This window comes from Amblyraja radiata, chromosome 2 (assembly GCF_010909765.2).
Source record: "Amblyraja radiata isolate CabotCenter1 chromosome 2, sAmbRad1.1.pri, whole genome shotgun sequence".
Classification (NCBI taxonomy): domain Eukaryota; kingdom Metazoa; phylum Chordata; class Chondrichthyes; order Rajiformes; family Rajidae; genus Amblyraja; species Amblyraja radiata.
Window position 1 is genome coordinate 125,113,983 of NC_045957.1, and position 23,025 is coordinate 125,137,007.

Consider the following 23,025-nt stretch of genomic DNA (forward strand, 5'->3'; position numbering starts at 1 on the left):
AGGTGACCGGAAGCGGAAGCGGAATGACGCACGGCTCCGGCGGGGCGCGGGGTGATGACGCGCGGGGTTGATGGCGGCGGTGGTGCTGAGCGAGGCCGAGCGGGTGTACGCGATGCACGGGGTGCAGGTGGGACAGGGCGGCGGCGACAGATGGCGGTGTGGGGGGGAACAGACCATCAACACAGCAAGACACAAAGTGCTGGAGGAACTGCGCCGGTCAGGGAGGGAGGGACGGAGAGTCTGAAGAAGGGTTTCGGCCCGAAACGTCGCCTATTTCCTTCGCTCCATAGATGCTGCTGCACCCGCTGAGTTTCTCCAGCTTTTTTGTCCACCAGGGAGGGAGATTCCCGGCCCCCAAACTATCTAGACTACACTTCTTCCCACCCTGCTTCCTGTAAGGACTCCATCTCCTGCTCCCAATTCCTCCGTCTACGCCGCATCTGTGCCCAGGATGAGGTGTTCCACATCAGGGCATCGGAGATGTCCTCATTCTTCAGGGAACGGGGGCTTCCCCTCTTCTACTATAGATGAGGCTCTCACCAGGGTCTCCTCTATATCCCGCAGCTCCGCTCTCACTCCCCATCCCCCCACATAACAAGGGCAGAGTCCCTCTAGTCCTCACCTTCCACCCTACCAGCCGTCGCATACAACAGATAATCCTCCGACATTTTCGCCACCTCCAACGTGACCCCACCACTCGCCACATCTTCCCATCTTCCCCCCCCCCCCCCTGTCGGCTTTCCACAGAGACCGCTCCCTCCGTAACTCCCTGGTCAATTCGTCCCTTCCCACCCAAACCATCCCCTCCCCGGGCACTTTCCTTTGCAACCGCAGGAGATGCTACACTTGTCGCTTTACCTCCCCCCTTGACTCCATCCAAGGTCCCAAGCAGTCGTTCCAGGTGCGGCAGAGGTTCACCACACCTCCTTCAACCTCTTCTAAACAGGCCCTTTGGCTCACCAAGTCCGCGATCCCCGCACACTAACACTATCCTACACATGCTAGGGACAATGTTACATTGACACCAAGCCATTGAACCTACAAACCTGTAAAACAACACAGCAAGGGGTCCACAATGTTTGTGCTGAACATGATGCCAGGTTAAACTGATCTCATCTGTCTGAACATGATCCATGTCCCTCTTATCTGCAAATCCATGTGCCTGTCTAAAAAACATCAAACCACCACTATTGTATCTGCTTCCACCACCACCCCTGGCAGCACGTTCCAGGCACCCACCACCCTCTGAATAAAAACACTTGCCTGCACATCTCCTTTAAACTTTGTCCCTCTCACCTTATAGTTATGCCCTCTGGTGTTAAATATTTCCACCCTGGGGGAAAAGGTTCTGACTGTCTACCTTATCTGTGCTTCTCATCATACTTCTATCATCTCCTCTTTAACCATCTTAGCTCCAGGGAGATTCAACCTCGTCTCTCCTGTTTTCCCTCATAACTGAAGCACCAGCAAACTTTCTGGTGTGTTACGTCCTTCCTCTAGTGTGTTGATCAGGTCTGTCTGTAGTACTCCAGTGGGGGGCTGACCAAGGTGATACATTGCAGCATAACCTCCTTGCTCTGTTCGATGCCCGACTATTGAAGGCTAGTATCTATTATCCTTCTTACACACCTTATATATCTGCAGTGGCAAAGTTTACGGGTCTTTGGACTTGCACAGGGTCTTTCTCCTGAATACCAAACCATTCGAGGTGGATGTTGAAGCCTCATTAATAATCCCAGATGCATCACCTCCCATTAGTCAGGATCCATCGGCTGTTATTCAGCCCATTTCACCAGGATACCGATCTTACCCTGTGAGCTAACACTGCCCCCACGCTCTCATCAACTTCACCAATCCTCGTGTCACCTGTGAACTTCCTGATCATGTTCCCCCGTATCTACGTGTAAATCAGATAGCAAGGATCCGAGCAGCAAACTACATCGGTGAGACCAAGCGTAGGCTGGGCAATTGTTTCGCCGAACACCTCCGCTCGGTCCGCATTAACCAACCTGACCTCCCGGTGGCTCAGCACTTCAACTCCCCCTCCCATTCCATATCCGACCTCTCTGTCCTGGGTCTCCTACATGGCCAGAGTGAGCACCACCGGAAATTGGAGGAACAGCACCTTATATTCCGCTTGGGGAGTCTGCATCCTGGTGGCATAAACATTGAATTCTCCCAATTCTGTTTGCCCTTGCTCTCCTCCCCTTCCTATCTCTCTCTCTCTCTCAGCCCTCGGGCTCCTCCTCCTCCTTTTTCCTTTCTTCTCCCCGCCCCCCATCAGTCTGAAGAAGGATTTCGGCCCGAAACGTTGCCTATTTCCTTCGCTCCATAGATGCTGCTGCACCCGCTGAGTTTCTCCAGCTTTTTTGTGTACCTCTGAGCAGCAAACAATAGTTGCAGGCATCCAATCACATAAAAGACCCCTACTGTTACTGTGCGTTCCATCAACAAAGCCATTCTTGGGTCTCATTGACCAACTTGCCCGTTTGTACTATCCTCTCCTGTGGGGCCTTGTTGAAGGCCTCACTCAAGTCCATGTAACCATGTGTGTTGCCTCCTCACAATGTTCCATCAGTTGGTCTGGCCTTGACAAAACCGCGGTGGACTTCTCTCATCAGTCTCTGCTTTTCCAAGTGATCGTTAAACTTGTCCCTCGGAATTGCATCCCAATAACTTCCCCGACATTGATGTGAGAATCACAGATCTGTAATGTCCTGGTCTATCTCTGGAAGTCCAGTGTGATATATTGTCACCTGTCCCAAAATGAAACATTGAAATTCTTACTTGCAGCAGCACAACAGATATGCAAACATAATACTTTAAATACCATAACAAATAACAAGAAAGAAGTTCAGTGAGCAAAGACAAAAACAGTCCCTGTCTATTAAGTTCAGAGCTTATTTGGAGGTTGTTGTGTTTAACAGCCTGATGGTTGTTGGGAAGAAGCTGTTCCTGAACATGGACGTTACAGTTTTCAGGCTGCTGTACCTTCTTCCTGATGGCAGGAGTGAAATGAGTGTGTGGCCAGGGTGGTGTGAATCCTTGATGATGCTCATATGTTCTAGGAGTTGAATTAGGCCATTTGGCCCATCAAGTCTATTCTGCCATTCAATCATCGCTGATCAATCTTTCCGTCTCAACCCAATTCTCTTGCCTTCACCCCATAACCCTTGACAGCCATGCTGGCTGCCTGATGCCAAGACCAACTCTTACCTATCTGAACTTAATTAGAGTCATACTGCATGGAAACAGACCCTTCAGCCCAACTTGTCCACACAGACCAACATGTCCCATCTACATTATTCCCACCTGCCTGTGTTTGGCCCATATCCCTCCAAACCTGTCCTATCCATGTACCTTAATGTACCTTAATGTGCTCCAATATTTCTAACTGTCCGTCCCTGTGTCCGTCCCTGTGTCCCTGTCACTGTGTCCCTGTGTCCGTCCCTGTGTCCGTCCCTGTGTCCGTCCCTGTGTCTCCGTCACTGTGTCCGTCCCTGTGTCCCTGTGTCTCCGTCACTGTGTCCCTGTGTCCCTGTCACTGTGTCCCCGTCACTGTGTCCCTGTGTCCGTCCCTGTGTCACTGTGTCCCTGTGTCACTGTGTCCGTCCCTGTGTCACTGTGTCCGTCACTGTGTCCGTCACTGTGTCCGTCCCTGTGTCACTGTGTCCGTCCCTGTGTCCCCGTCACTGTGTCCGTCCCTGTGTCACTGTGTCCGTCCCTGTGTCACTGTGTCCGTCCCTGTGTCACTGTGTCCGTCCCTGTGTCACTGTGTCCGTCCCTGTGTCACTGTGTCCGTCACTGTGTCACTGTGTCCGTCCCTGTGTCCGTCACTGTGTCCGTCACTGTGTCACTGTGTCCGTCCCTGTGTCACTGTGTCACTGTGTCCGTCCCTGTGTCACTGTGTCACTGTGTCCGTCCCTGTGTCACTGTGTCACTGTGTCCGTCCCTGTGTCACTGTGTCCGTCACTGTGTCACCGTGTCCGTCCCTGTGTCACTGTGTCCGTCCCTGTGTCACTGTGTCCGTCCCTGTGTCACTGTGTCCGTCACTGTGTCACTGTGTCCGTCCCCGTGTCACTGTGTCCGTCACTGTGTCCGTCCCTGTGTCACTGTGTCCGTCACTGTGTCCGTCCCTGTGTCACTGTGTCCGTCACTGTGTCACTGTGTCCATCCCTGTGTCACTGTGTCACTGTGTCCGTCCCTGTGTCACTGTGTCCGTCCCTGTGTCACTGTGTCACTGTGTCCGTCCCTGTGTCACTGTGTCCGTCCCTGTGTCACTGTGTCCGTCCCTGTGTCACTGTGTCCGTCACTGTGTCCGTCACTGTGTCACTGTGTCCGTCCCTGTGTCACTGTGTCCGTCCCTGTGTCACTGTGTCACTGTGTCCGTGCCTGTGTCACTGTGTCCGTCCCTGTGTCACTGTGTCCGTCCCTGTGTCACTGTGTCCGTCACTGTGTCACTGTGTCCGTCACTGTGTCACTGTGTCTCCAGTCTCTCTGCATCCTTCTCTGTGGTGAAAAGGAGGTATTTATTCATCATGCTCGTACCCCTGGCTACACACCCCCCCACACACACACACCCCCACACACACACACCCCCACACACACGCCACCACACACGCGCCCCCACACACACGCCCCCACACACACCCCCCCACCCACACACCCCCCCACACACACCCACCCCCACACACACAACCCCACACACACACACAACCCCCACACACACACCCCCACACACACATACATACACCTCCCCCCCCCCCACACACACACACACCCCACACACACATACACCCCCCCACACACACATACCCCCCCCCCCCCCCCCCCCCCACACACACACACACACACTGGATTACATGATATCAGCCCTATGAAGACGTTGGTTGGATTGACTTGAATTGTAAAGAAGGTGATGAATGAAATTGTTTTTTCCCGGCTTTGCTTGTTCAGGATGATCTACGGATCGATGGTCGTGGCTGTGAAGATTACAGACACATCGAGATAGAGACGGACGTGGTCTCCAACACCAGTGGCTCTGCCAGGATGAAAATCGTAAGTACCGGGGCGGGCTGTCATGATCCTCAGCGTCTGTGGTAATACAGTGATCAGTACAGCACAGGAACAGGCCCTTCAGCCCTTCAATGACTGTGCTCAACATGATGCCAAGACCAACTCTTATCTACCTGCACTTAATTACAGTCACACAGCAGGGAAACAGGCCCTTTGGCCCAACTTGCCCATGCCAGCCAACATGCCCCATTTTCACTACTCACACCTGCATGCACCAAACAACATGCCCCCATCTACACTAGTCACACCTGCCGGCACTTGGCCCATATACAGTACCTCGTCTGGCAGCTTGTTCCGTACTTACAAAAACATACAAAATTCGTAAGGGGTTGGACAGGCTAGATGCAGGAAGATTGTTCCCGATGTTGGGGAAGTCCAGAACAAGGGGTCACAGTTTAAGGATAAGGGAGAAATCTTTTAGGACCGAGATGAGAAAAACATTTTTCACACAGAGAGTGGTGAATCTCTGGAATTCTCTGCCACAGAAGGTAGTTGAGGCCAGTTCATTGGCTATATTTAAGAGGGAGTTAGATGTGGCCCTTGTGGCTAAAGGGATCAGGGGGTATGGAGAGAAGGAAGGTACAGGATACTGAGTTGGATGATCAGACATGATCATATTGAATGGCGGTGCAGGCTCGAAGGGCCGAATGGCCTACTCCTGCACCTATTTTCTATGTTTCTATGTACTCCCACCGCCCTTTGTGTAAAAAAGTTACCCCTCAGGTTCCGATTAAATCTTTCCCGCCTCACCTTAAACCAATGTCCTCTGATCCTCGAGTTCCCTACTCTGGGCAAGAGTTCTAGGCCCACTTTTGAATCCTAGGGATGTAATAATTAAGCTGAATATATTGCTGCCCAGAGAATACAGCACCAACCAGCATAGAGTGAAACATTCAAGCTAAAATAATGTCTCTAAAATATCCATTTGGTCTTAAACCTGATGCCTCGTCTGCTCCTTCATTGGCCAGAGAGAGATCTAGAATGATACAGTTCACTTTAGTTTATTGTCACGTGTACCGAGGTGAAAAGGTTTTGTTGCGTGCTAACTAGTCAGTGGATAGACATTTACAGCGCACAGATACATGATAAAGTTTAGTGCAAGGTAAAGCCAGTACAGTCTGATCAAGGATAGTCCGTGGGTCACCCATGAGGTAGATGGTTATCAGGGCTCTCGCTTAACTTTTTTTCCCTGTTGCCAGCCGGGCAACCTTGGCAGCTTTTTAGGTTGCCAAATGACAGTTTAGGTGGTCATTTAAGACGGCTTGCATGACGCGTGCGATAATGTGCTCGGACGAAGTGCGTAGTTACCAGTCGGAATTATGCTCAATGAAGCATTCACATATTATTTCTGCTTCAAATAAAGTCACAAACTGAACATATTCACCAATCAAGACATGATATATCCCACAATGACATGCAACAAAATTATAAGACAGTATCTCAACTCTTTTTACACATTGCAATTAATGCAATTTCTATTAGTTCTTTCCACTTCCAAACAAAAATGTAGTTGGATTATTCAGCGTATGATCAACCTGTGTCAATAAATCCTGGACCATGGTAACATATACGAGTACGTATAGTTGTGAATGTTGCTCATTAAATAACTACAGTACTGATACTCCATATTAAGAGCATTGATTTGCTGTTAAAATGAATTCTGTAATAACATAGAAATTAGGTGCAGGAGTAGGCCATTCGGCCCTTCGAGCCTGCACAGCTGTCTAACGTGTCAACGGCAGCAGTGACAATCGAACACTGCGGTTTTAATGTTTCACGTGTTCACAATTTAATTCATCCATCTTTATGGATTAAAACAAATAATAAACATTGGGAATTAAAAAACATTTGATTGCATTCCATTATCAAACATAGTCAATGTTCGCTCTGAAGACATTTCCAGGGCAATAGGGTGAGGGAGGGGGGTGTGTGTGAAAGTGCGGGTGGATAGATGGCGGGGGGGGGGTTAGAAGGCAGTCGGTGCAGAATGGATGGATTGAGGCAGGTGAATTAGTACGTGTTGGTTGGAGTAGGTAAAATTGTGAGGGGAGAGCATGGGGGATGTCAGTAGTGTTGAATGGGGGGGTTCAGTACGGGATGGATGGGGTAGACAAAAGTGCTGGAGAAACTCAGCGGGTGAGGCAGCATCTACGGAGCGAAGGAAATAGGTAACGTTTCGGGTCGAGACCCTTCTTCACACTGTTCCCCCCCATCATTCCATTGAATGGGAGGATCAGTACAGGATGGATGGGGGGGGGGGGGGGGAGATCAGAGCAGGATGAATGGGGGGGAGGGTCAGTACAGTGTGGATCGGAGGGTCTATGCAGGATGAATAGGGGATCACTACAGGATGAATGAGGGGAAGGTGCAGGATAAATGCACAGGATGAATGTGTGGATTAGTACAGGATGGATGGGGGATCAGTACAGGATGGATGGAGGATAAGTGCAGGATGGATGGGAAAGGGGTAAGTACAGGGTGAATTGGGGAACCAGTGTAGGATGGATGGGGTGGGGGGGGGGGGGGTGGCAGGAGAATCAATGCGAGATGGATAGGGGGAATCAGCGCAGGATGAACAGATGGGAGGGGAGCACAGGGGATGTCTGTGAGGACTGAATATAGGCGGGAATGGGGATCAGTGCGGGATGAAGAGGAGGGGTCCCAGGATAATGTGGGGGGGGGGGTGGAGGGGGCGTACAAGAGAGAGAGAGAGAGAAGGGGGGTGAGGTGGGGAGGAAGGAAGGTCAGCGCTCCTCGGACAACATCGCCCCGCTGCCTTGGCCGTTGGGAATTCCTCGCCACCGCTTCCCTCCTCCGCCAGCCAACAAACAGCAAGGTGCGGGGCCGAGCGGTGCAGCTCAAAGATCCTATAGCTATAGTATCTTTGGTGCAGCTGCTTCAGAAGGGTCGGAGCGAATGACGGGCCCCGAACAGCGGCTGCAGCGGCTGCGATAGCGGCTCCATCTCCTCCTCCTCCTCCCTGATAGCGGCCGCTGCTTGCAAACCCGCTAACGGCGCTTTCAAAACAAACCCTCCCGCACGCCGAGGCCTCCCCCTCCCTCCATCCTCCCGGCCTCGGCGTGCGGGAGGGTTTGTTTTGCAAGAGCCATTAGCGGATTTGCAAGCAGCGGCTGCTATCAGGGCGGGCGGGGGGGCGGGACGAGGAGGAGATGGAGCCGCTGTTCGGGGCCCGTCATTCGCTCCGACCCTTCCTCACCCCACACCTAGTATCTTTCCCACGCAATACAGCCGTCACCGCCGACACAAAACGTGGCGTTCCTTTTCTCCAGAGATGCTGCCTGACCCGCGGAGTTACTCCAGTTTTTTGTGTCTATCTTCGGTACAAACCAGTATCTGGTTGCCAAGCCGGGCAAAATGACTCGGTGTTTAGATTCCCCGGAGGCGCTTTGAGTGGTCAGTGGCACCCGGGCAACCGCTAATTTAGAGCCCTGGTTATGTAGCACAGAAATGGCCCCCAACAACCCACCTCATCCATGCCGACTGTATTGCCTGTCTACGTTCATCCGCTTTGTCCACATGAGATCTCGGTGCCTTTCCTATCCATGTACTCCAGGCTCAAAATGCTTTTTAAATGCTGTAAATGTATCTGCCTCCACTCCCAGCAACGGCCTGGTATCGATGAAATATAAAACCTCGCAGTGACACCGACACAGCTCACATCTGTCACAGAGACTTGTCTTTGTCCAGGCACTGTAGAATGCCAGCAGTCGCTCCTCCAGGAGGACTATCGGTGACAGAACGTTGATGGTAACTGTGCACAAAGTCTTCAGAGATACAGCGCTGAAAAACAGGCCCTCTGGCCACTGGGTCCCTGACAACCAGAAACAGTGGCCACTGGGTCCCTGACAACCAGAAACAGTGGCCACTGGGTCCCTGACAACCAGAAACAGTGGCCACTGGGTCCCTGACAACCAGAAACAGTGGCCACTGGGTCCCTGACAACCAGAAACAGTGGCCACTGGGTCCCTGACAACCAGAGACTGGCCCTTTGGCCACTGGGTCGTCCACACTAGGGAGAATATACAGGGGCCAATTAACCTACAAACCTGAACATGTTTGGAGTGTGGGAGGAAACCGGAGCACCCGGAGAAAACCACGCAGGTCACGGGGAGAACATGCAAACTCCGTACAGACAGCACCCGTAATCGGGATGGAACCTGGGTCTCTGGCGCTGTGAGCGCTGTGAGGCAGCAACTCCTCCGCTGCGCCACTGCGCCACTGCGCCACTGTCAGGGTGGGTTCCGGCTCTCTCTGTTACATTACAATCCACCAGCAGGCTGTACGGACAGAATCTGCTGACTACATCTGCTGATTAGTTTGCTTCAGAGTAAGGAATGCTTTAAGTGGAGTGATTTTGATCATAATTGCTAGTTGTGTTGATCACGTGGGATGCCATTCTAGCCAGTGACCACAATGAGCACTGATTGGAGATCCCACAATCATGGCCTCATTTCACAAGTATGCTTTCAACTCTCTGAATACAGAAAACGGTTATCGTGACTAACGTAGTTTGTGTGTGTGGCACAAATGTTGTTCTGGGTAAAGCCAATAGCCTTGCCTGGCTGCTTGTTCATGAGTTCACGGAGCAGAATGTGGCCATTCAGCCCATCGTTTACTCCCCCATTCAATCATGCCTGCCTTCCCATAACCCCTGACACTCGGACCTATCAAGAATCTATCCATCTCCGATTGTGTTTGGCTCATCAAATGTTGGAAACAAGTCCAATAACTCCAGAGGATTGTTGTGGGGAACAGAAGAGATGTAAAACCCATCAGTTGATACAGCATGGAAACAGGCCATTCAGCCCAACTTGCCCACACCGGCCAACATGCCCCATCTACACTAGTCCCACCTGCCCCGCGCTTGGCCCATATCCCTCCAAACCTGTCCTATCCATGTACCTGTTACGGAATTAAATGTATTTCCAAGGACTACATACATTTTATTTATTCAGTAACGCAAGATTGTTCAGGAAAGTTGGCTAAGAAAATCTTAGAAAATAAGTGCAGGAGTAGGCCATTCGGCCCTTCGAGCCAGCACCGCCATTCAATATGATCATGGCTGATCATCCACAATCAGTAACCCGTTCCTGCTTTTCCCCCATATCCCTTGATTCCTTTAGTCTTAAGAGCTAAATCTAACTCTCTCTTGAAAACATCCAGTGAATTGGCCTCCACTGCCTGCTGTGGCAGAGAATTCCACAGATTCACAACTCTCTGGGTGAAAAAATGTTTCCTCGTCTCAGTCCTAAATGACCGACCCCTTATTCTTAAACTGTGACCCTTGGTTCTGGGCTCCCCCAACATCGGGAACATTTTTCCTGCATCTAGCCTATCTAATCCTTTAAGTATTTTATATGTTTCCTTAAGATTACCTCTCATCCTAAATTCCAGTGAATACAAGCCCAGTCGACCCATTCTTCAATCTTATGTCAGTCCCGCCATCCCGGGAATTAACTTGGTGAACCTACGCTGCACTCCCTCAATAGCAACAATGTCCTTTCTCGAATTTGAGTGGCACGGGTGGGGGACAGACTTGAGAAATGTATAGACTGTATTGAACAATTTGTAGAGCCTCCGAAAATGTCGGATGATTTTTTTTTTGCACGGTTCACGTATTGTATATATTTATTATTTGAATAAAGTCTCTTTTGAAATTAAAAAAAAAAAAGTTATCCATAACCCCATCAGTAACTCTCCTGTGATGAGTAGCTACACTGTAATAATACAGATATCCAGTGAGGCCATCAGTAACGTTGACAAGGATGGAGCGGATTTAAAACAACTGGTAGTGTGGCTTCAGTCATGTTTGTCTGGTTAAATGTGTTGGTGTAAGTAACGCGTTGCGTGTCTGCATCTCCTGCAGGGTCACACAGACATCCTCGTCGGCGTTAAAGCAGAAATGGGCATGCCCAAACTGGAGAGGCCCAACGAAGGATTCTTGGAGTTCTTCGTAGACTGGTAAGATGCACGTCACATAGCAGTGCTGCTGTCATGGTCATAGAGACTACTATCTATGTTCTCCACAGATGCTGCCTGACCCGCTGAGTTACTCCAGCACTCTGTGAAACATCACCTATCCATGTTCTCCACAGATGCTGCCTGTCCCGCTGAGTTACTCCAGCACTCTGTGAAACGTCATCTATCCATGTTCTCCAGAGATGCTGCCTGACCCACTGAGTTACTCCAGCACTCTGTGAAACGTCATCTATCCATGTTCTCCACAGATGCTGCCTGACCCGCTGCATTACTCCAGTACTCTGTGAAACGTCACCTATCCATGTTCACCATAGATGCTGCCTGACCCGCTGCATTACTCCAGTACTCTGTGAAACGTCATCTATCCATGTTCTCCACAGATGCTGCCTGACCCGCTGCATTACTCCAGTACTCTGTGAAACGTCACCTATCCATGTTCTCCACAGATGCTGCCTGACCTGCTGAGTTATTCCAGTACTCTGTGAAACGTCACCTATTCATGTTCTCCACAGATGCTGCCTGTCCCGCTGAGTTACTCCAGCACTTTGTGTATTTTTTGGTCAACCATCACCTGCAGTTCCTAACCCTAACCCTTTGCTCAGACCGCCTGAACCTCCCTGATCGCCCAGTTGCTAAACACTTTGTGTATTTTTTGGTGAACCATCATCTACAGTTCCTTGTGCCTACATTGCATTAGATGTGCAGGAGTTGTAATTCCCGCATGAAGCACCAGGTGGGGCTAGTGGGACACTTTCTAATTCCAGTCTCACTGAGATTAAAATGAAAACTAAAGTTCAGCCAAAACTTCCTACATTTTTTTTTTAGTTAAAATGCCATTGTTTAAGAATGTTGCGCTCGGCATGCAATGTTGATGTTTATAATGACGTTTCCTTGCAGCTCTGCCAACGCAACGCCGCAGTTTGAAGGGCGGGGAGGAGATGACCTTGGAACTGAAATCACCAACACCCTATACCGAATGTTTGACAACTGCAGCAGCCTGGAGCTGGCAGCCCTGTGTATCACTCCTCGCGACCACTGCTGGGTCCTGTACGTAGACGTGCTGGTAGGTCTGGTCCACAGAGCACAGCCCCCTGCAGTGTAGAGACACACTGGCCCTCCGGCCCACAGAGCACAGCCCCCTGCAGCGGGCCATTTCTACAATGGATATCACCTGCATTGTTTACACAGAGTGATACAGCACGGAAACAGGCCATTCGGCCCATCTTGCCCACACCTGCCCATGTTTGGCCCATATCCCTTGGGCAGCTTAAAACCCAGCAGTATGAATATTGACTTCTCTAACTTCAAGTAACCCTTGCTTTCCCTCTCTCTCCACCCCGCCCCCATCCCAGTTCCCCAGCCCTCACCATCCCAGTTCTCCACCCCGCCCCCATCCCAGTTCCCCATCCCACCCCAATCCCAATTCCCCACCCTGCCCCCATCCCAGTTCTCCACCCCTCCCCATCCTAGTTCTCCACCCCGCCCCCATCCCAGTTCTCCACCCCGCCCCCATCCCAGTTCTCCACCCCTCCCCATCCTAGTTCTCCACCCCGCCCCCATCCTAGTTCTCCACCCCGCCCCCATCCTAGTTCTCCACCCCGCCCCCATCCCAGTTCCCCAGCCCACACCATCCCAGTTCTCCAGCCAGTCTGACTGTCCTGGTTACAGTTTACTGTGTAGCCTCGTTGTCACCTTCCCCCAGCTAACAGTGGTCAATTCTACCTTGAACATCGTCCCCTTTGATCTCATGTTTTCACACCTGACTGTTCCGTATCCCTCGTTTTGCTCTCCCCTGATTCTCAGTCTGTAGAAGGGTCTGGACGCTGACCGTCTCTCTGCCCCCACAGCTGGTTCTGGCTCACACAGCATGACAACAGGCCCTTCAGCCCAACAACCATGCTGTCAACCATGCCCCAACTTAGCTACTTCCACTAACATGGAGAGACACAAAGTGCAGGGGTTACTCCAGCACTTTGTGTCTTAGTTTGTAAACCAGCATCTGCAGTTCCTTGTCTCTCCACTTGATGGTTTGGCCCACTTGACTAAACCGTTCCTGTCCATGCCTGACCTGCAGAGCTCCTCCAGCAGTTAAACTGTGAACCTACCTGGTGTCACGGTGCTGATGGAACACGTGCCAGTGTTGGTCTCAGTGTAAGGTCACAGACAGTTGACATCACATTCACCACATACATTCTTGCAATGACTCACTGAGCCTGGACTGGCCTGTTTCTGTGTGTGTGTCTGTCTCTGTGTGTCTCTCTCTCTCTCTCTTTGTGTGTGTGTGTGTGTGTGTGTGTGTCTGTGTCTGTGTGTGTATACGTTTCTGTGTGTGTGTATGTGTCTGCGTGTGTATGTGTCTGTGTGTGTGTGTGCATTTCTGTGTGTGTGTATGTGTCTGCGTGTGTATGTGTCTGTGTGTGTGTGCATTTCTGTGTGTGTGTATGTGTCTGTGTGTGTGTGTGTGTGTGTGTGTGTGTGTGTCTGTGTCTGTGTCTGTGTGTGTATACGTTTCTGTGTGTGTGTATGTGTCTGTGTGTGTGTGTCTGTGTGTGTGTGCATTTCTGTGTGTGTGTATGTGTGTGTGTGTGCATGTGTATGTGTCTGTGTGTGTGTGCATTTCTGTGTGTGTACGTTTCTGTGGGTGTGTGTATGTTTCTGTGTGTGTGTGCGTGTGTATGTGTCTCTGTGTGTGTGTGTGTGTGTATGTGTCTGTGTGCGTGTGTGCATTTCTGTGTGTGTGTATGTGTCTGTGTGTGTGTGTGTGTGTGTGCTTTCTGTGTGTGTGTACGTTTCTGTGTGTGTATGTATGTTTCTGTGTGTCTGTGTGTTTCTCAAAGCCCCTTTATCCAATGTCCATGCTGATCTGGATGCTCCATCTACACTAGTCACATTTCCTTGCTTTTTATTCATGTCTCTCTAAACCTTTCCTCTCCCTGTACTTGTCCAAGTAACTTTTCAATGTGATAGTCCCTGCCTCAACTACCTCTGGCTGCCCATTCCATACACCCACCACCCTCTGTGTGGAAAAGTTGCCCTCAGCTTCCTATTAAATCTTCCCCCCCCCTCACCTTAACCCCATGTCGTCTGGTTCTTGATCCCCCTACTCTGGGGAACAGGCTGTACAGTCACCCTATCTATGCCCCTGGTGATTTATACACAGTCTAGTGTGTTTCTGCTGTACCGTGACCATGTACATGTGTAGGATGAGACATGAGAAGTGTAAGGTGCATGGAGTTAATTAGACTGCGTGATGGCTGGTGGTAAATTCATACACGTCCCACGAGCTGCTCGACAACTCCACCGTCCTGAAACTCCCCTGCCCACGGTTCCCTTCAACACCCCTTCACTCTTCCCGCTGCCTGGATCGCTCTGTCTGAAACTGGCCGCTCTGATCGGCAGCAGCATCAGTCACGTAAGTGTTGTATCAGACAGTCCCAACATGCTGCAAGGGGAAAGTCATCAGAGGTTTGACAGGGTTTTAAGAGCATTCATTAATGCTGTCAATTCCAGCTTGCTATAGTCGTGTCCTTTAGTGTTTTTGATTTCGGATTCACTTAGAAACATGGCGTTGATGTTTCAGGCTGGAACTTTCCTGTGCAAACCAGCAGGTGAGCTGGGAAAGTAGTTGTGGCCGAGCGATGGGTTTGTCTGGCTCTGCAGGAAGAGCGAGCGGGGAGCCTGACTCTGCTCAGCAGTCTGGTGTTGGAACACACATACAGCAGGGAAGTGTCTCTGCTCTGTAGTCCAGTGTTTGTTCATTGAACACAAGTACAGTGGGAACGCTCAATGTTCTCAACAGTCCAGTGTTGGAGAGCGGCCTGAGGCCATTAAACACACGCAGGATCGGGTGGATGTGGAGAGGATGTCACCACCAGTGGGAGGGTCTAGGACCACAGGGCACAGCTCAGAATTAAGGGACGTGATCATTTTCCAATGTTCTATAGACTCAGGATCAGTCCCTGTGGATTGGAGGGTAGCTAATGTTATCCCACTTTTTAAGAAAGGCGGGAGAGAGAAAACAGGGAATTATAGACCAGTTAGCCTGACATCGGTGGTGGGGAAGATGCTGGAGTCGATTATCAAAGTCAAGTCAAGTTTATTCGTCACATACGAGATGTGCAGTGAAATGAAAAGTGTAAAGAAGTAATAATGGCGCATTTGGATAGCAGTAAAAGGATCGGTCCGAGTCAGCATGGATTTATGAAGGGGAAATCCTGCCTGACTAATCTTCTGGAGTTTTTGAGGATGTAACTAGGAAAATGGACAAGGGAGAGCCAGTGGATGTAGTGTACCTGGACTTTCAGAAAGCCTTTGATAAGGTCCCACACAGGAGATTAGTGGGCAAAATTAGAGCACATGGTATTGGGGGTAGGGTGTTGACATGGATAGAAAATTGGTTGACAGACAGGAAACAAAGAGTAGGAATTAACGGGTCCCTGTCAGAATGGCAGGCAGTGGCGAGTGGAGTGCCGCAAGGCTCGGTGCTGGGACCGCATCTATTTACAATATATATTGATGATTTAGATGATGGAATTAAAAGTAACACTAGCAAATTTGCAGATGACACAAAGCTGGGTGGCAGTGTGAACTGTGAAGAGGATGCTAGGAGGTTGCAGGGTGACTTGGACAGGTTGAGTGAGTGGGCAGATGCATGGCAGATGCAGTATAATATAGATAAATGTGAGGTTATCCACTTTGGCGGCAAGAACAAGGGGGCAGATTATTATCTCAGTGGTGTCTGATTAGGAAAAAGGAAACTGCAACGAGACCTGGGGGTCCTTGTACACCAATCACTGAAAGTTGGCGTGCAGGTACAGCAGGCAGTGAAAAAAGTTAATGGCATGTCGGCCTTCATAACGAGAGGATTTGAGTATAGGAGTAAAGAGGTCCTTCTGCAGTTGTATAGGGCCCTGGTGAGACCACACCTGGAGTATTGTGTGCAGTTTTGGTCTTCTAATTTGAGGAAGGACATCCTTGTGATTGTGCAGCGCAGGTTCACAAGGTTAATCCCCGGGATGGCGGGACTGTCATATGAGGAAAGATTGGAATGACTGGGCTTGTATTCACTGGAATTTAGAACAATGAGAGGGGATCTTATAGAAACATATAAAATTATAAAAGAACTGCTCGCTAAATGCAGGAAAAATGTTCCCAATGTTGGGGAAGTCCAGATGCAGGGGCCACAGTCTAAGAATAATGGGGAGGCCATTTAAAACTGAGATGAGAAAAAAACGTTTTCACCCAGAGAGTTGTGAATTTGTGGAATTCTCTGCCACAGAGGGCAGTGGAGGCCAATTCACTGGATGAATTTAATAGAGAGTTAGGTAGAGCTCTAGGGGCTAGCGGGATCAAGGGGTATGGGGAGAAGGCAGGCACGGGGTACTGATTGTGGATGATCACAAAGAATGGCAGTGCTGGCTCAATGGGCTAAATGGCCTCCTCCTGCACCTATTATCTATGTTTCTAGGAATAAAGGCGTGGACTATTTTCTAAATGGGGAGAGAATCCAGAAGTCGGAGGTGCAAAGGGACTTGGGAGTGCTGGTGCAGGATTCCCAAGAAGTTAATCTGCAAATCAAATCGGAAATAAAGAAAGCAAACGCAATGCTCGCATTTATTTCAAGAGGACTTGTATACAAAAACAGGGATGTAATGCCGAGTCTCTATAAGGCACTGGTCAGGCCGCATTTGGAATATTGTGAGCAGTTCTGGGCCCCATATCTGAGGAAGGATGTGCTGGCTCTGGAGAGGGGCCAGAGGAGGCTTACAAGAATGATCCCAGGAATGAGTGGGTTAATGTATGATGAGCGTTTGACAGCACTGGGCCTGTACTCGCTGGAGTTTAGAAGGATGAGGGGAGACCTCATTGAAACATACTGAATAGTGAAAGGCTTGGATAGAGTGGATGTGGAGAGGATGTTTCCACTAGTGGGAGAGTCTAGGACCAGAGGTCACAGCTTCAGAATTAAAGGACGTTCTTTTAGCAAGGAGATTAGGATAAATATCTTTAGTCAGAGGGTGGTGAATCTGTGGAATTCATTGCCGCAGAAGGCTGTGGAGGCCAAGTCAGTGGATATATTTAAGGCAGAGATAAATAGATTCTTGATCAGTACGGGTGCCAGAGGTTATGGGGAGAAGGCAGGAGAATGGGCTTGAGAGGGAGAGATAGATCTGTTATGATTGAATGGCGTAGACTTGATGGGCCGAATGGCCTAATTCTGCCCCTATTCTAATGACCTTATGAACTGCGTGGTAGTCAAACACTTTAGTTTATTGTCACGTGTGCCGAGGTACAGTGAAAAGCTTTTGTTGCGTGCTAACCAGTCAGTGGAAAGACTGTACATGATTACAATCGAGCCGTCCACAGTCGCCTTGAGTTTGCGATTGCAATATTACCGTATAATGATTGATCAACTAACTAACGAACGAATGAACCTGTCTGTCTTGCAGTTGCTGGAGTGTGGAGGGAATCTTTTTGATGCCGTTTCCATTGCAGTTAAAGCAGCGCTTCACAACACCAGGTGAGGGTGGGGTCACGGGCAGGGTCTCCGTGGGGTCACGGGAAGGGTCACCGTGGGGTCACGGGCAGAGTCTCCGTGGGGTCACGGGCAGGGTCAGCGTGGGGTCACGGGCAGGGTCACCGTGGGGTCACGGGCAGGGTCAGCGTGGGGTCACGGGCAGGGTCTCCGTGGGGTCACGGGCAGAGTCTCCGTGGGGTCACGGGCAGGGTCACCGTGGGGTCACGGGCAGGGTCAGCGTGGGGTCACGGGCAGAGTCTCCGTGGGGTCACGGGAAGGGTCACCGTGGGGTCACGGGCAGGGTCAGCGTGGGGTCACGGGCAGGGTCAGCATGGGGTCACGGGCAGGGTCAGCGTGGGGTCACGGGCAGGGTCAGCGTGGGGTCACGGGCAAGGTCTCCGTGGGGTCACGGGCAAGGTCAGCGTGGGGTCACGGGCAGGGTCAGCGTGGGGTCACGGGCAGGGTCTCCGTGTGGTCACGGGCAGAGTCTCCGTGGGGTCACGGGCAGGGTCACCGTGGGGTCACGGGCAGGGTCAGCGTGGGGTCACGGGCAGAGTCTCCGTGGGGTCACGGGAAGGGTCACCGTGGGGTCACGGGCAGGGTCAGCGTGGGGTCACGGGTGGGGTCACGGGCAGGGTCAGCGTGGGGTCACGGGCAGGGTCAGCGTGGGGTCACGGGCAGGGTCAGCGTGGGGTCATGGGCAGGGTCACCTTGGGGTCACGGGCAGGGTCACCATGGGGTCACGGGCAGGGTCACCGTGGGGTCAGCTGCAGCTCCCCTTGACCGCTCGCCGCTTGTGCTCCTGCTTGTTGACCAATGGATGCTATGGATGGGGCGACACGACTGAAGGAATTTCATTGCTCCGTTTCCGGGCATTTGATAATAAAACACTTGAGTCTTCAAACTTAACACGGGAACACGCGACCATGGGAACACACGAGCACGGGGACACGTGAATTTGGGTTAAAGCTGGGAACAAGAGAGATCAAGTTGATTGAGCCTAAACAGGGATTACTCTGGCCTCTAGCACTGTCACTGTTTCTCTCTAGAATCCCTAAGGTGAGTGTTCTGGAGGACGATGAAGGCTCCAAGGAGATCGAGCTGTCCGATGACCCGTACGACTGCATCCGCCTCAATGTGGACAATGTGCCCTGCATCATCACACTGAGCAAGGTGAGATATCTCCTAAGGATGAGGGGTGGTCTTATAGAGGTGTACAAAATAATGAGAGGAATAGATCGGGTAGATGCACAGAGTCTCTTACCCAGAGTTGGGGAATCGAGGACCAGAGGACATAGGTTCAAGGTGAAGGGGAAAAGGTAGGAATCTGGGGTAACTTTTTCATACAGAGGGTGGTGGGTGTATGGAACAAGCTGCCAGAGGAGGTAGTTGAGGCTGGGACTATCCCAGCGTTTATGAAGCAGTTAGACAGGTACATGGATAGGGCAGGTTTGGAAGGATATGGACCAAACGCAGGCAGGTGGGACTAGTGTAGCTGGGACATGTTGGCCGGTGTGGGCAAGTTGTGCCAAAGGACCGGATCCACACTGTATCACTCTGTGACTATCTCTGGAGAGAAGTTCGGGTCGAGACCCTTCTTCAGACTGAAGAGTCAGGGAAGAGGGAAACTAGAGAACTGAAACGTCACCCATTCCTTCTCTCCAGAGATGCTGCCTGTCCTGTCCCCCTGTTTCTGCAGCATTTGGTGTTTCAATTATGGTTCCAGGGTAAAGTGGAGGTGTGTTCACATCCAGTGTGTTGTGCAGTGTCTCTGCTGTTGTTGGTGCCATCCACAGGTCCCTGACCACCATGCCGTGGGTGCTGGAGGGTGGGGGGATGAATCTTTACACAGTGTACATGATGAGTAATAGATGGGGTCGGGGTAGATGCTGGTCGTATCCGACCGCTCGCTGTTGGTGCCGTCCACAGGTCCCTCACAACCACGCGCTGGATTCTGTAGTGGAGGAGGGTGTGGGGTGATCTTATAGACGTGGGTACACAAGAATGCTGGAGAAACTCAGCGAGTGCAGCAGCATCTATGGAGCGAAGGAAATAGGCAACGTTTCAGGCCGAAATCCTACTTCAGACTGAAGAAACGTTGCCCTATTTCCTTCGCTCCATAGATGCTGCTGCACCCGCTGAGTTTTTCCAGCACTTTTGTCTACCTTCGATTTTCCCGCATCTGCAGTTCCTTCTTAAACATCTTATAGACGTGTACATGAGAGGAATAGATGGGGTAGATGCTGGTCGTGTCTCAGCCGATGTTGGCAATGTCCAACCGCCATCGGAAACATAGAAAATAGGTGCAGGACTAGGCCATTCGGCCCTTCGAGCATGCACCGCCATTCAATATGATCATGGCTGATCATCCAACTCAGTATCCTGTACCTGCCTTCTCTCCATACCCCCTGATCCCTTTAGCCACAAGGGCCACATCTAACTCCCTCTTAAATATAGCCAATGAACTGGCCTCAACTACCTTCTGTGGCAGAGAATTCCAGAGATTCACCACTCTCTGTGTGAAAAATGTTTTTCTCATCTCGGTCCTAAAAGACTTCCCCCTTATCGCCCCTGTACAGGGCGAGGGTGATGTGGGTGAGGGGGTTGCACAGAATCATGAGAGTAGATGCTGCTCGTGTCTCAGCTGTTGTTGGTGCCGTCCACAGGTCAGTCACGGCCTTGTTGTGGACACAGGAGGGTGAGGGGTGGACGTTAGAGGTGTGGGATGAGGATTAGATGGGGTGTGTGTGACAGGTCAGTGCTGGTCCTGTCCACAGGTTGGTCACCGGCACGTGGTAGACGCCACAGCGCAGGAGGAGCGGTGCAGCATGGCCAGCGTCCTGGTGTCGGTCACTCACCGCGGGACCCTCACCTGTCTGCGCAAGGTGGGAGTGGGCAGCCTGGACCCGGCCAGCGTGTTCGAGATGATGGAGGTGAGAACTGTCGGAGCCGAGACACTGAGACACCTCCCCCTTAGTGTTGTGGCCCCACTATCACACGACTAAACGGTCAACGCTGATGGTCCAGAAACTGCTGACCGCCCACCCCTAGAACCCCCACAATGCCCCCTGAATGGCTACAGTGTCCATCACACACCAAGCGGGACCCTGACCTGTTTGCACAAGGTGCGAGCATGCAGTCTAGACCAGTGAGTCGATGTCAACAGCGAGCACACTTTCCCCACATGTCCCTCATCTGAAGAAGGGTCTCGACCCAAAACGTCGCCCATTCCTTCTCCCCGGAGATGCTGCTCGTCCTGCTGAGTTTCTCCAGCATCTTGTGTCTATCAGCAATCCTCACTCCTGTTTCACTGACAACTCACTAACCCTCGTTTTAACAACCCACTTACAACAGAGGTCAGATATAGTGACGGACCTGCCCACCCACCCCCCCCACCCTCACCCTCACCCTCCCCCACCCACTCCGCTCCCTACCCCTCCCCCACCCACCCCCCTCGCCCACCCCACTCACCCACTCACCCCCTCGCCCACCCACGCCCCCTCCCCCAGCCGTCCCCAACTCCCACCCTCTCCCCCTCCTCATGGACTCGATGGGCCGAAGGGCCTGTTACCGCTCTGTGTCTCTAAACTAAACTAGACTTGGGTGGGTGACGTTGGGACCCTTCCTCAGATTGATTCAGTCAGCGGGGTGAGCGGGGAGAGAGAGGGGGGAGGGGTGGGGGTGGGATGAGGGGGTTGGGAGAGGGGGGAGTGGTGGGGGGAGTCTGTGCTGGCAGGTACATCCCTGCCCCACATGAGTGTGACGTGTTTATAGATGGGAGAATGTTTCTAATTCACATTTACAACCTGATTCCCTCTGCGATTTCTGCCGATATTTAATCCCTGGTGAAAGTGAAAGGTTTGATGCCGGGGGGGGGGTTGGCCCTAGACTGTCACGGGGGGGGGTGGGGGTTGGGGTTGGCCCTAGACTGTCACGGGGGAGGGGTTGGACCTAGACTGTCATGTGGGTGGGGGGGGGGGGGGGGGGGACCAATACTGCCGCACTGCAGGTTGATGTTTCTGGATGGCGTTGACGGTGTTCTCTTTGTGTGTGTGTGTCAGACGGGGAAGCGAGTTGGGAAAGCCTTGCACGAATCGTTGCGGACCACGCTGGTGAAAGAAGAAAGTTTAGGATCTAACCGACAAAAAGTGGGATTTCTTGGTTAACTTTTGCAAATGTAAATTTATTTTTTAAATAAAATTGGTTTCTATACTTTTGTGGTTTGTGGACATTTATAGTATTTAACTTGTGAAGTGTATAAATCCTGCAAAATGTGGGCGTCACGGCGGCGCAGCGGGTAGAGCTGCTGCCTCACAGCGCCAGAGACCCGGGTTCCATCCCGACTACGGGTGCTGTCTGTATGGAGTTTGCACGTTCTCCCCGTGACCTGCGTGGATTTTCTCCGGCTGCTCCGGTTTCCTCCCACACTCCAAAGACGCGCAGGTTTGTAGGTTAATTGGTTTCTGTAAAATGACATTGTCCCTAGTGTGTGTAGGATAGTTCTGGTGTGCAGGGATCGCTTGTCGGCACAGACTCAGTGGGCCAAAGGGCCTGTTTCTATGCTGTATCACTAAACTAAACTAGTGTACGTGGTGATCGCTGGTCAGCATGGACTCGGTGGGCCGAAGGTTCAAGTTCAAGTGAGTTTATTGTCATGTGTCCCTGTATAGGACAATGAAATTCTTGCTTTGCTTAAGCACACAGAAAATAGTAGGCATTTACTACAAAACAGATAAATGTGTCCATATACCATGATATAAATATATACACACATGAATAAATAAACTGGTAGTGCAAATAACAGAAAGTGGTTGCTAATAATCAGAATTTTGTCCGAGCCAGGTTTAATAGCCTGATGGCTGAGGGGAAGTAGCTATTCCTGAATCTGGTTGTTGCAGTCTGTTTCTATGCTGTATCACTAAACTAAACTAGTGTACAGGGTGATCGCTGGTCAGCATGGACTCGGTGGGCCGAAGGGCCTGTTTCCGTGCTGTATCATTAAACTAAATTAAGTGAGATAGTTGTGTAGATTTTGGAGACTAAATGGCCTTTGTGTGGCAAAGATCAGGTCCATTGATGAACGGGGTCAGTTTGTTGTCAGTGACCCCCCTTCGACACCTGATGGGCCCTGCCGGTGGGGCAATCCTTGCTCACTCCCCAAACTGAAAACATCTGCCTTCACCCAGACCAGATGTTGCCTGCAGCTGTGTGAAGGGCAGGGTTCAGATCACATGTGTAGGAAGGAACTGCAGATGCTGGTTTCAATCGAAGATAGACACAAAATGCCGGAGTAACTCAGCGGGACAGGCAGCATCTCTGTCTGAAGAAGGGTCTCCACCCGAAACACATCACCCATTCCTTCTCTCCACAGATGCTGCCTGACCCGCTGAGTTACTCCAGCACTCTGTGAAACGTCACCTATCCATGTTCTC

General features: G+C 51.2%; 1 protein-coding gene across 1 annotated transcript; it reads left to right on the forward strand.

Moving 5' to 3' along the window:
• The first annotated feature begins 15 nt into the window (after window positions 1–15).
• Window positions 16–21,805, forward strand: exosc7 (exosome component 7). The gene is made up of 8 exons (XM_033015155.1): window positions 16–127; window positions 4,957–5,058; window positions 10,964–11,058; window positions 11,974–12,139; window positions 17,526–17,596; window positions 18,643–18,766; window positions 20,371–20,526; window positions 21,655–21,805. The coding sequence occupies exons 1-8, from the start codon at window positions 71–73 to the stop codon at window positions 21,757–21,759; spliced, it is 876 nt and encodes a 291-aa protein (XP_032871046.1). The 5' UTR covers window positions 16–70; the 3' UTR covers window positions 21,760–21,805.
• The last annotated feature ends 1,220 nt before the right edge of the window (window positions 21,806–23,025 follow it).